Below are 11,884 nucleotides of genomic sequence, written 5' to 3'. Positions count from 1 at the left end.
CACCATGGCTGCCTCGTTCCTGGTCGGGTCCCTAGCAGAGGCCAGGAGTTCTGCGGGACCAGACACGGCGAGCCACGCTCGGGACGCGGGGACTCCCCTCATCTTCCCGAAAAGCCTCCCCAGACTGGAGCGCCCACATAACCGGAAGCGCGAAGAGACCCAGGGCGGGGGGAGACACAGCTCTGGCAACGTGGCCCCGGGCTCCCAAGGGTGAGGCTCCCGTCCCAGCTCGCACTCGTGACCTCCGCACGGGGCTGACCTCGGCCCCACGCCTGACAGGCGGCAATGAGACCCTCGCGGAGGAGGCCTGTGACCGTGTGCAGGATTTGTGCGCTCCTTTCCAAGTGTTTATTAAACGCCCACGGTGTGCCGAGCGCCAAGGGGAACACAGACACGAACGGGTGAAGACCTCGCCGGCAAACAGTGCGTGGAGACAAGAAAGCCATCACAGGACAGCGTGCCAAGGGTCATGGCAGAGACCCAGCCGGCACTGGGCTCGGGAGAGGAGGTCCCTCACTCCGTCTGCTCAGGTGGGAGCCCACTGGCTGCAGCCTGCCCGGCCCGGAAGGGGCGAAGGGAGCAGGGTGCCCACTGGAGGAGCCAGCACCGGGCTGGAGCGGGTGCTCCCAGGAGGAGCACTCCTGGCTTGGGATGGCCAGAGAGCAGGCTGGGCCGGGGAGGCCAGCTCGGACAAGCGTGCCAGAGTCGAACTTAGGAGAGTCTTGCACACCAGGCCAAGAGTTTCGTCTTTATTTTGAGGGCGGCGGGAGGTGCGGAAGAATTTTAGAGAAGTAACAGAGGGAATTGCGATCTGGAGGCCTCTCTGTGGCTGCGGCAGGAAAGGCGGCCAGCCAGGGGGCCAGTGGGATGCAGGGAGGGCCGGCGGGTCCCACAGGAAGACGTGGGCTTGTGTTGGGGCGCCTGCCACTGGCAATGGCATTGGCCAACCACGGGCACATGAAAGAGGCTGACTTACAAGAATCCGCTCCTGAGAAAGTCCAGCTAGGCCGACGGCCAACTTCCACTTTCCTCTGGATATTTTCACTTTCGGGCCATCTTGTTCTGAGTCAAGATTCCTCCTTCTGAACATGGGACTTCCCAGAAGGACCACAGCTCCCTCTGGGTATCCACTTGACCCAGGATGTTCTGGATTGGGGTTGTGGAAAGAGCTTGCTGGCCTCTCTGGAGAAGGATGGCCACGTGGTCCTTGTGGAGTCTGCTTCTCTGGGAAGGTGAGTGGGGCAGGTGCGTGACCAGGGCCCCTCACCAGCCTTCTGGGCAGGGGCCTCATCCCAAGCAAGGACCCAGGGGCCGAGGAGGGCCAGGGAAGGCGGAAGCAGGTTCTCAGGCAACCTTGAAAAGCCGGAGGGAGCCAGAGATGCAGGGTCCTGGATGGGACGTGCTGGCTGCTCTAGAAGCATCCGCGTCCGTGAGACACGTCCTGTGGTCCAGGGCCGTTAGAACTTAGGCTGCTGGTGCCCGTGGTTCGGACAGAGACGGTTGTGAGAAGGGCGAGACGATTCTCGTAGAGGAAGACAGGGCAGAGCAGACTCTCACAAAGAGGCACGTCTTTCCATCAGCCTGCGGGAGGCCTAGGAGCCTCGACTGGGAGCCAGCACCACTCTGCACACCCAGTACGCGTGTTAGGGCCCCAGTCCGCATTAACACTGTAGCCTCTGCGGCCGGGCCCGATGCGTAGGGCCGGGGAGGGCAGCGAGAGGGGCAGGGGGCCGGCCGAGCGTCGCCCCCAGAACACGACTCCTCAAGCAGACGCCCGGCGCTTGGGTGCGTTCTCCACGGGCCGTGTTGTGCCCCGCACCCCGGGTGCCCCCTGTGCCAGGTGCCCCCTGTGCCAGGCGCCAGGTGAGTCCCCCGGGAATCCCATCATCCACCCAGTACGGCGAGTTGAGTTTCTGAACGGTGGCGGGCAGGGGGTACGAAGAGGACGAGGGGCTCGCCGTCTCGCGACAGGCGCCTGACTCACCTATGGGCAATCGCAGCAGAGGAGCAGGGCGCCCCAGGGTGCTGGGCGCACAGAGAAGCAGCGTGGATGTTGCCCTGACGGGAGGGGGGGTTCAGGGGAGGCAGTGGGTCCGGATGAGCAGCGATCGGCCAGCAAAGGGCTCAGGGGTACCTCCCGCAGAGGCATCACCCCACCTCAGCCTCTCCCCTCCGCCAGCTCCTGACGGCAGAGACCGGCGCCCTCGGGTCCCTGGCATCCGTGACTCCCCCTCCTTGGCTCCCCGGACCACACCTAGGCTCAGGCCTCACTGATTGCACACCTGAGTCCCTCTCCACCCCTCCCACTTCTCCCCATCGCCGCTGCCCACCCCCCTGCAGCAGGAGTTCACTCACTGCAGGTGGAAAAAGAGCAGCAGCCCGCCCCCGAAGCTTCCGGCACATTCCCCGCGCGCCCCCCCCCCCCCCACCATGGTCTTTCGAACCAGAATTTCATCCTGTTACTCTCTTACTTAAACCCTGTGCAAGGCCCCCCACGGCTCTAAAGATAAAACCAGACGCTGCTTTCAGGCCTCGGCTGGCTCCCGCCACGGACTCCGCAGTACGGTTTCTGACTCCCCCCTGCAGAGAACTGGTTTCAGTTCCCCTGCACCCTGCCCTCCTGCTCGCCTGCTGGCCGGGCCTTCCTACCCTCCGCCATCCTTCCCTCTGCCTGAGACGCTTCCCGGCTCCAGACAGCCCTCTTCTCCTAGGCCTGGCGGATCCCCACTCCTCCTCTGGTCTCAGCTTAGCCATTTCCCCTCTGAGCCCCTCAAGACCATTCACCCTCCCTGGGTTCTCCCCGAGCCTCCCTCTCTCCCCATCGTGGTGCTTACTATATTTTAATCATTCGCTTAGAGTCTGACTTCCTCTGTGAGCGTAAGGGATTCTCTCCCTTACGGTTTTATTCCCGGTCCCTGGCACGGTGCACCTGCTCAGCGTGGGTGGCGGGAGCGTGGGGAGAGGGGCCCTAATGTGCTTGCTTCACGGCAGCTTGGCGGGGTGCGGGAGGAGCAGAGGGAGCGAGGCGAGGAGCTGTGGGCCAGGCAGACTGATGGGCTCCGTCCTTTCAGCCCTCCTTCCCGCCGCCGTCCATGGTGCCCAAGTGCACGGCCAGATCGGGGGCTCCGTGCTGCTGGCGGCAGAGTGCCCCCCTGGCTTCCAAGTCCGAGAGGCCATCTGGAGATCGCTCTGGCCTTCGGAGGAGCTCGTGGCCACGTTTTTCCGGGGCGCCCCGGAGACCCTCTACCACTCCCGCTTCCTGGGCCGAGCCCAGCTGCACAAGAACCTGAGCCTGGCGCTCCAGCCGCTGGAGTCGGGAGACAGCGGCAACTTCTCTGTGCTGCTGGTGGACACGGGAGGTCGGGCCCGGACCCAGATCCTGCAGCTCAAGGTGCACGGTGAGTACCCCCGACCCTGGAAAGGCATCCTGCGTCCTGGGAGCTGGGGAGGACAGGCTTCCAGGGGACCTCTGGCCTCTGACCTCCCGGCTGACGCAGGGCACAGCTGTCCCCACGGCACAGCTGAGAAAGTTCCTCCGGTGCTCCCAGGTGAGCTCCTGGCTGGGGCCGCCTGGCTTTGCCACCCCGCGGTCCTCGCCTGAACTCCAGAGCGGCCTCTTCTTGGCTCGGTGGCCAAGGACACAAGCTTAAGCCTCCCTGGCGCTCACCTTTCTCCCTTAGAAAATGGGCGTCGTGAGCAATGTCACACGAGGCGCCTGCAAAGGGGGAAATAGAGCGCGTCTGGGCAAACATCTGAGAGGGCGCGGGGCCCGCACTGCAAACTTCTAAGCTCATAGGATGTGCCATTACCTGACAAACTCCTACAAGGGAAAAAAGTACGGCCCATCAGACTACGACGCGATGTTTTTTATCATACAGTATGGAATTTTTATTTGACACTGCTTTCGAGAGTTCTTTTCGCCGTGTTTAGAGATTTTCCGACGTATAACGGTCACAGGTTCTCTCCGTTATTCACTGTCGCAGAGCGAACCGTCCCCAAACCTACGGGCTGAAAACAACGCTGTTAATTTCTCGTGATCTGTGGGTGGCGGGGCTCGGCTGGGTGGGCCTCCTGCTCCCCGAGGTCCGCCAAGGTCGTTCAGGCGGCTGCATTTGGCACCTCAGCTGGGGCGGCTGACTTCACTGCGGACTAGGTGGACCCTGCTTTCCAGCAACTTCCCCCCTACTCCCTCTGCCTCCTGCCACATCACCTCTGTCACCATCAAAACCTCTACTTCTGCATCTACTGCCCCCACCTGCACTGTATTCCTGCCGATCAAGAAAAAAGCAGTGGCCTTTGAGCTTTCATTCATCTACCTAATGGCTCGGAAAAGGTGGGTGAGTTACCCCCAACCACTATTTCAGTAAAACCTCAGACATTTGGTAGAGTAGTGGGGAGAGCAAAGCCCAACTTTAAGAACTAAAAGCACGAGCGACCCCTGGGAGGAAGAAGACGGAGAGGGAGAGAAGGGCAGTCGTAAACTGGGAAGGAGAGAGAGCCCCCCACGAACCAACCCAAAGACAGCTGGCTGGCTGCCCTTGGGTGAGCCCCTGGGGGTGCCAGTGTGCGGTTAGATGGGCGTCCCGAATGCGCGCAGCCCTGAACCCAGCTGCCCAGCTTGGCAAGCAGAGGGGGGGCTGGATTTAGGCAGCCCCACCCTCACCTGTTATCCCCTCAGCCCCATTCCCTTGTGCAGTGAATAACCTCCACAACCACACAGGCAGCCCTGGAGCCTCTTCCTATTCTAAGTCTCAGCTGCTGCACATGTGAAGTGAGGACATTGAATGTGATAATACATGCGGCACCCACACCACTAAGCTCTAAAATGCCTTGTTCTCAGCATCTGAATTACAGATTTTAAGGAAATTGCTGTTTTATTGCTTCCAAATACATAGCATGATTAGAACTAATTGCACAAAGCTGCCAAGCAGCCGTCCTTGGGAGCTCTGCTTTGACAATAGATAAGAATGATTTGAATTAGCAGATCAGTTACTAGAAATGTCAATGGGTGTTTCTACTGTGCCTGATAGTGTTTGGAAGCAGCTTGTCCTCTTAAGTGATGTAAATATCCACCACACGCGCGCGCACGCGCGCGCGCACACACACACACACACACGCGCGCGCGCGTGCGGTAATCTTTGTTTATACTATTAGTGTGCCCAGCAAATCTTTCCTTTTCCATCTCACAAATCCCCCCAGATTGAGCTGGCATTAATGAGGTTTTACTCGGCTTGACTTTGGAATACTGTCAGAGACTGAGCCCTCCCGTTGTCACTAGAATGCTCTCCCGCTGGCCCCCATTGCCACAGAGACTCAGGATTTACTCATCAAGCTACACAGGAAAGGGAAGCCACAGTCTAGGATGCCAGGACTCCAATTTGCGCAGTGCTCCAGGTGTCTGTGCACCTAGAGGGCTAGGGTTATGAAGATAACAAAACAGAACCCCCAACCCCTGCCGGGGTCTCCTTCATAGGGGGTTGCAGCCTTGTAATTATTTTCTTAGTCATTCGATCACTTGTCTTCTCCACCAAACTGTAAGCTCGAATAGTCCAGGAATGTGTCTGTTTTCTTGCCTGACTCAATATCTGCCGATCATCTCTCTGGCTGATATATCATGAAGAAAGTGCTATGACACGGGACAGACCGAGTTCTTGGAGAGTTCGGAGCCTGGAATGTGAGGGAAGGCTTCACAATCGGAGCAGTAAGCAACATGTCCGAGCTGGGTCTTGAAGGATTGGTAGGACTTCCCTAGGAGGAAGAGAAGAGAAAGGCACACGTGCGCAGGTGACCCATACGAGAGCATGAGAGACGCGGAAGGGCGCCGTGCTCCAGAGAACTGGAAATTCATTAGGGCAGGTGAGTCAGACCAGCAGGAGGCTACAACTGGAGAGGTTGGCATTGACTATCTCCTGAAGGGTCTCGACTCCCAGACTAAGGAACTCAGCTTCTGTCCTGGACAACGGGAAACCAGACTAGGCTCTGCGGCAAGAGTGCGGTGCCTGGTCAGAGGTGACCTCCAACCCTGCATGGATCCCGGGGCTGGCGCTCTGGGCCCTGCCCAGCATCACTGTAACCCGTGCCTGCTCTTCTGTTCTTGCCTAGATGCAGTGCCCAGGCCCGTGGTGCAAGTGTTCATCGCTGTGTCAGGGGACGCTCAGCCCCCCAAGACCTGCCAGGTGCTCCTGTCCTGTTGGGCCCCCAACATCAGTGACATAACCTATAGCTGGCGACGGGAGGGGACCACTGACTTTGGTATTGAGCCAAGCAGCCTCTTCACGGATGGACAGGTGCTGAAGGTTTCGCTGGGACCAGGAGACAAGAGTGTGGCCTATTCCTGCACTGTCTCCAACCCTGTCAGCCGGGACGTGGCCACCGTCACCCCTTGGGAGAGCTGCCATCACGAGGCAGGTATGCCAAGGGCCAGGGGTCAGTGGTTAAGGGATTGTGAAGCCTCCAGCCCCCCTCTGACCCTGCCCCCTCCGTGTTCAGCCCCAGGAAAGACCTCCTACAAAGACATGGTGCTGGTGGTGGTGCCCGTGGCCCTGCTCCTGACCCTGGCTGGTCTCCTCTCTGTCTGGCACCCCTGCTACCCAGGTAGGAGTCCTCCAGATGCCAGATGTCTTTGGAGGAGGAGGACCTACTGGGAAGGAAGGCAAGGTTGGACCTCTTCCGTTTTAGGCTTCACATGGTCTGTCCTCCTTCCCTCTATCACATCAGGTCCTGACTCTCACCGCATCCCCTGGTCTCCAATCAGATTGAACAAGGCGAAGTGTCTCTTGCACTTCTGAAAATGAACGCTCCTCTTGCCTGCCTCTTCAGGCCTTCGTGCCAGCCGTTCTCTCTGTCTGGAACGCACTTTCCATGGCTTCCCACCCCATCCCCCTCCTTGGTGTGACTATCTCCTCCACAGTCCCCAAGGTGCACCTGCTCCCGGAGGCCTTCCTGACCTGCTCCCCCAGCCCAGGCGCGGTTGGTGTTCTTCCTTTAATCTCCATTGCTCCCAGCCTTCATTGCACTCACTCTCCTGTTGCCTTCTCAACCCCTTAAAGGCAAAGGCTGACTTGCCACCAGGTATCTAGCGATGGTCCCTGGAACAGCGCTCGTAGGGATAAAGTTCTGTTGAGCGCAAGTCTAAATGAACGCCAGCCCCGTGCTTGCCCACCATTCCTAGGAAATGCTCCCTGAGAGAAGTACCTGTCAGGCCGGGAGCTGATAGGTCCTCCTTCTCCAGGAGAAGAGAAAAGGGGAAAGTCAGAGGTGGGGCTGGGTTCTGAGCCATCCCTCCGGCACAGCCCCTGCCTGGACCCCAGGATGCCCTGCCCCTGACAGACACACCCCACCGACCTGGGCTTCATGGGGAGGTCCACCCCAGGCTGTCCGGGATGGCTTCGGGCCAAGCTAAGATTCCAAACTGAGAGGGCAGATGTTGGAAGGTAACCTTTCTGGTGTCTTTGCCAGGGAAAAAGCGGAAGGACATCTGTACCGACAGAGTGGCTCCAGAGACGGAGAATCCCCTTGTGTAGGGTCTGCAAAGAGGGAGGATATAAACTGTTGCCTGGACCGTCAGGAAGTACACGATGCTCTGGGCCATAGCTGGTGTCTGGAAACGACCATGGTCCTCATGCCTCTGGTGACACTCCTGTCCCACCTCCTGGAGCAGCCCGGGAAGCTCTTGCACTGGGAGCCACCACACGGAAAACACTGGCACAACCTTCCACGTCCCCTCCTTCTCCGCCCGCCCCCCCACCCTCCGCTCCTTGCGTGTCCTGGCTCTGCTCGGGGCAAGATCCCAGAGCACCCCCTCCTTCACCTTTGTCTATCTCTATCTGGATCTCATGATAAGGCCTTGGTCATCAGGGGACATCGGGGTCTCAAACTACAGGGGTGGGGCTGGGGCCAGAGCTGGAAATGGGCGATTCAGAGTTTCTCTGTTAGTTCAAATGTCTAATATCTTTCAGGATCCGGGACCCAGACTGGATGCAATTCTTTGGTGCCGATTAATACTTGCATCGGTCTGCTAGGGCCGCCGTAACAAGATATCACAGAATCGGCGGGGGCTTAAAGAACGGAAATTCACTTTCTCGCAGCCTTGGAGGCTAAAAGCAGAAGACCGAGGTGTAGGGAGCTTTGGTTTCTTGTGAGGCCTCTCTCCTTGGCTTGCAGATGCCTTCCTTCTCTAGGTGTCCTTCCGTGGCCTCTTCTCTACGTGTGCACGTATCCCTGGTGTCTCTCCCTCTTTTATAAGGACACCAGTCATAATGGACTAGGGCCCATCCCGGTGACCTCATTTAACTTTAATTATCTCTTTGAAGTCCTATTTGCAAGTACAGTCGTATTGTGAGATCTTAGGGGTTCTCACTTGGATGAATGGATTTTGAAGAGACAAATCCAGCCCACAACAATAGTTCATCAGCAGTGGGGGAAGGGGGTGTGAATGCCTGAACAGTCAATGTCCCTGTGGATCCTGGAGAACATCCAGTGTCTTAGAGGGGATGTTCTGTGATCCCAGTGAGGAAACGGGGCAAGTTTTGAATATTTTCCCAGGGAAACTTCAGTCACTCACTAGGTCAGTCCTGTGCCAGGATCTCCCCTGTTTCTCCCAGTTGCTGGAAAGTCACTTTACCTTCAACGAATGGTCAGCACAGCTGGCCTCTAGCGTCACATCCCCACTCCTCCACTCAACTTGTTCTGGAATTTCCCTGCCTGCCGGCTCTGCTCAGTGGTCCCCAGCGGGTCACCGGGGCTACACCTGTCTTCTTGCCTTTCCTGCACCCACTTGTCCCCACCCAACCTTCCCCCTGTCCCCCTAAACAGTGCCCATGGCCTCCCAACCTGGAAACGGGTCTTGCCCCCACCTGCCACCCAGAGGCATTCCCTGTGGTCACTGATTTCTCACGCAAAACTGGCCTCCATCCCTAAAAATGATGTGAAAGAGACAGCCCAGGAACTAGCAAGGAGCCATGGTGGCTGTGTGGAGGAAACACACACACACACACACACACACACACACACCCTGTATCCCCCCCACTTTCTTCCCTCCATCTCCCAGGCCCCACCTCAGATCAGGCAAATTCTGGATGGGGGGTGGGACCCACATTTCTCCCCTCATGAGTTAACTCTTAGTGACCTCATTTAGCCGTGGTTCTGTGATGCGGTGCACCGGGGCCTTTTTAAATAGGCCCACGCCGCTCAAATAGACGGATGCTCCCGTTCCCCACGATACACTTGTCAGCTGGTGGACTAATCAGCCCTCCACCGAAAAACTCAAAGAACTTCCGAGAGAACCACGTGCTAACAAGCACCGGGACCGATGGTTTAAAGGTCACACAGGACAAACATCGATTGAAGGTTCGGCACGTGCTGGGTACGGTCTGAGGCAAATCAGAAGCGGACAAAGCCCTTCCTTCATGGAGTTTATATTCTAGAAATACAAACAAGCAAGGAGGTATGTGTCAGAGGTCGATGGGCTCTAATAAGATAAAGCAGCAGGGCACCTGGGTGGCTCAGTCGGTTAGGCATCTGGAGCTTGATTTCATGGTTCCAGTTATGATCTGGCGGTTCATGGGTTCAAACCCCGAGTCAGGCTCCGCGCTGCTGGCACAGGGATTCTCTCTCTCTCTCCCTCTCTCTCTGCCACGCTCTTTCTCTCTCTCAAAATAAATAAACTTAAAAAAAAAAAAAGAAGATAAAGCAGAGTAAAAGGCTAGAGAAGGGTGTGCTGGGGAAGCAGGGCCCATCTCAGATGGGCGAGTGGGGTGAACCGTGCGGTGGGTGGGCCAAGAGTAATCCAGAGAGCAGAGGATACAAAGAAAGGCCCGGAAGTGGGGGCATGGTGAGTGCTTTCCAAAACTCCACTCTAGTGGAGGCCAGGGAGGGTGCGGTGGGGGAGGGCGGAATGGGAGGGTCGGGGCGACTGGGGCCACAGCAGGGGGGACCTTGTGGTCTTCAGAATACACATCCCTGGGGTTGAGGTAGCCAGGAGCGCCCCCATCTGTTTGGGAGCCAGATTCCTCCCACGACAACCTTTATACCATTATTTCCGGTAGGCTCTGTTTTTCACTGTTTGTTTTCATCCAACTTTCCTTGAGCAAGAGGCTTTGTACCTGTCCTTCTATGCCAAACACAAAAGCAAGAACTGCTAGGGTGGAGGGGTCCTGTGACACGATGCCGGAGAGAGTGGAGAGGGGGGCACGGCAGAAGAGAAGTGTGAGAGATACATGGTTTTTTGGCATCAGTGGGGATAGGAACGCCCAGTTCCACATTTAAAAGAAGTTTCGCAGGGGCGCCTGGGTGGCTCAGTGGGTTTAGCGTCTGACTCTCGACTTTGGCTCAGGTCGTGATCTCACGGTTTGTGAGTTCGAGCCCTGCCTCTGGCTCTGCACTAACGCTGTGGAGCCTGCTTGGGATTCTCTCTCTCCCTTTCTCTCTGCCCTTCCCCTGCCTGTGCTCTCTCTCTCTCTCTCTGTCTCTCAAAAATAGATAGACATTAAACAAATTAAATAAAAACAAAAAAGGACGACACAGAGCAACCATCTCAACCACCCCAGATCCGGGAAAGTTTCAGTGGCGCCTCCCCTCGGGTTGTGCCCTGGTCAGTGTCGGCCCCGTCTACCGGGGGTGTGGGGGGAATGGCAGGCTGAGCACACGGGTAAGTAATAGAGATACTCCCTCTGCACAACTAGCCAGTTCTGGGAGCCACACTTCCAGGGAACCACTGGAAAACTTGGGTGTCAAAAAGAGAATGACCCAAATCGCGAAAAGTCTAGAAACCTTATCGTCGGAGAAATGACGAAAGAAACTGGTCATACTGAGCCTAGAACAGAAGACTCAGGGGGTCCCCAAGTGTTCAAAGGGCTCTCCCGTAGGCAGGTTGTACAGCCGAGGCCACAGGAACACATCCCTGAGAGGCAGACGGTGACTCATACCAGTAATAGGACCTTCAAGGTGGAAGGAAACTTTGTGGTTTCTCAGTTCAGGTTTCTCATTTCTCAGGGGGAAAGCCAAGGCCCAAAGAGATGGTTACTCCTTGGAACAACATAATTGGTCAGTGGCAGAGTCAGAGGTAGCTTCAGGTTATCGAATCGGCCCAGCCCCTCCCCTGCTCCGCACTGCCAGGGAAAAGCTCCCTGCCAGATGGAGAGCCCAATACGAAGTGAGCTGTTTCGGCGACAGTGGTGGCACAGAACCCATCGCAGAGCGATATTACAGACTAGAGCCTTTTCGTGTCAGGTGGGAAGTCGCGGCACATCGGGAATGACAAATATGCGCTCCCTCCACGCCGCCCTCCAGCCCCGTGCCGGGCATAATTACTTATGACACACTGGTCCCACTGAGTCCCCAGGCAGCCCAACGCTCAAGTGACTCGGGCCAATTAACAGAAGTTGGGAGCCAAGATGAAACCTATTAGCCATCCCTGCCCTACACAACCCATAAGAGCCTTCCCACATCACACGAGAATTGTAAAGTAAGGGAAGAATGAGGGGACAGTGAAATGAAGGAGGCCGATGAGACGATGCAGCTTGTGTGTCAGAAACACGCCAGCTTCCTGCAAACAAGATTTCTCCCAGCTTCCTTTCCTCCGCCCTTCTCTCCGCCTGTTGCCCAGAAATGTACCAGAAATGAACAGGGGGAGGCATCAGTGGGAAAGCCAGGAAAGCACAAAACGGCAGGAAATCAGCCAAATAACTCAATAGGATACATTTGGCCTTTTAATAAGTCATGTTCTTGGGGCGCCTGGGTGGCTCAGTCGGTTACGCGTCCGAGTTCAGCTCAGGTCACGATCTCAGGGTTTGTGGGTTCGAGGCCCGCGTCGGGCTCTGTGCTGACAGCTCGGAGCCTGGAGCCTGTTTCGGATTCTGTGTCTGCCTCTCTTTCTGCCCCTCCC

At 57.2% G+C, this 11,884-nt stretch overlaps 1 protein-coding gene across 3 annotated transcripts; it reads left to right on the top strand.

Annotated features, from left to right (window-relative positions):
• The first annotated feature begins 1,108 nt into the window (after positions 1-1,108).
• On the top strand, positions 1,109-9,796 carry SLAMF8 (SLAM family member 8). Of its 3 annotated transcripts, none has more exons than XM_047839635.1 (5): positions 1,109-1,232; positions 3,072-3,398; positions 6,103-6,408; positions 6,490-6,594; positions 7,459-9,796. In XM_047839635.1, exons 1-5 carry the CDS (start codon positions 1,142-1,144, stop codon positions 7,521-7,523), a joined length of 894 nt encoding a protein of 297 aa, XP_047695591.1. In that variant the 5' UTR covers positions 1,109-1,141; the 3' UTR covers positions 7,524-9,796. The 3 variants fall into 3 exon arrangements, with proteins under 3 accessions (XP_047695591.1, XP_047695590.1, XP_047695592.1); XM_047839634.1 differs by lacking the exon at positions 7,459-9,796 and adding an exon at positions 6,718-6,874; XM_047839636.1 differs by lacking the exon at positions 3,072-3,398 and having other exon boundaries at positions 1,166-1,232.
• The last annotated feature ends 2,088 nt before the right edge of the window (positions 9,797-11,884 follow it).

Source organism: Prionailurus viverrinus, chromosome F1, assembly GCF_022837055.1.
Source record: "Prionailurus viverrinus isolate Anna chromosome F1, UM_Priviv_1.0, whole genome shotgun sequence".
NCBI lineage: Eukaryota > Metazoa > Chordata > Mammalia > Carnivora > Felidae > Prionailurus > Prionailurus viverrinus.
The sequence above is the reverse complement of the archived record's forward strand: the minus strand, read 5'-3'. Positions and strand labels throughout refer to the sequence as shown.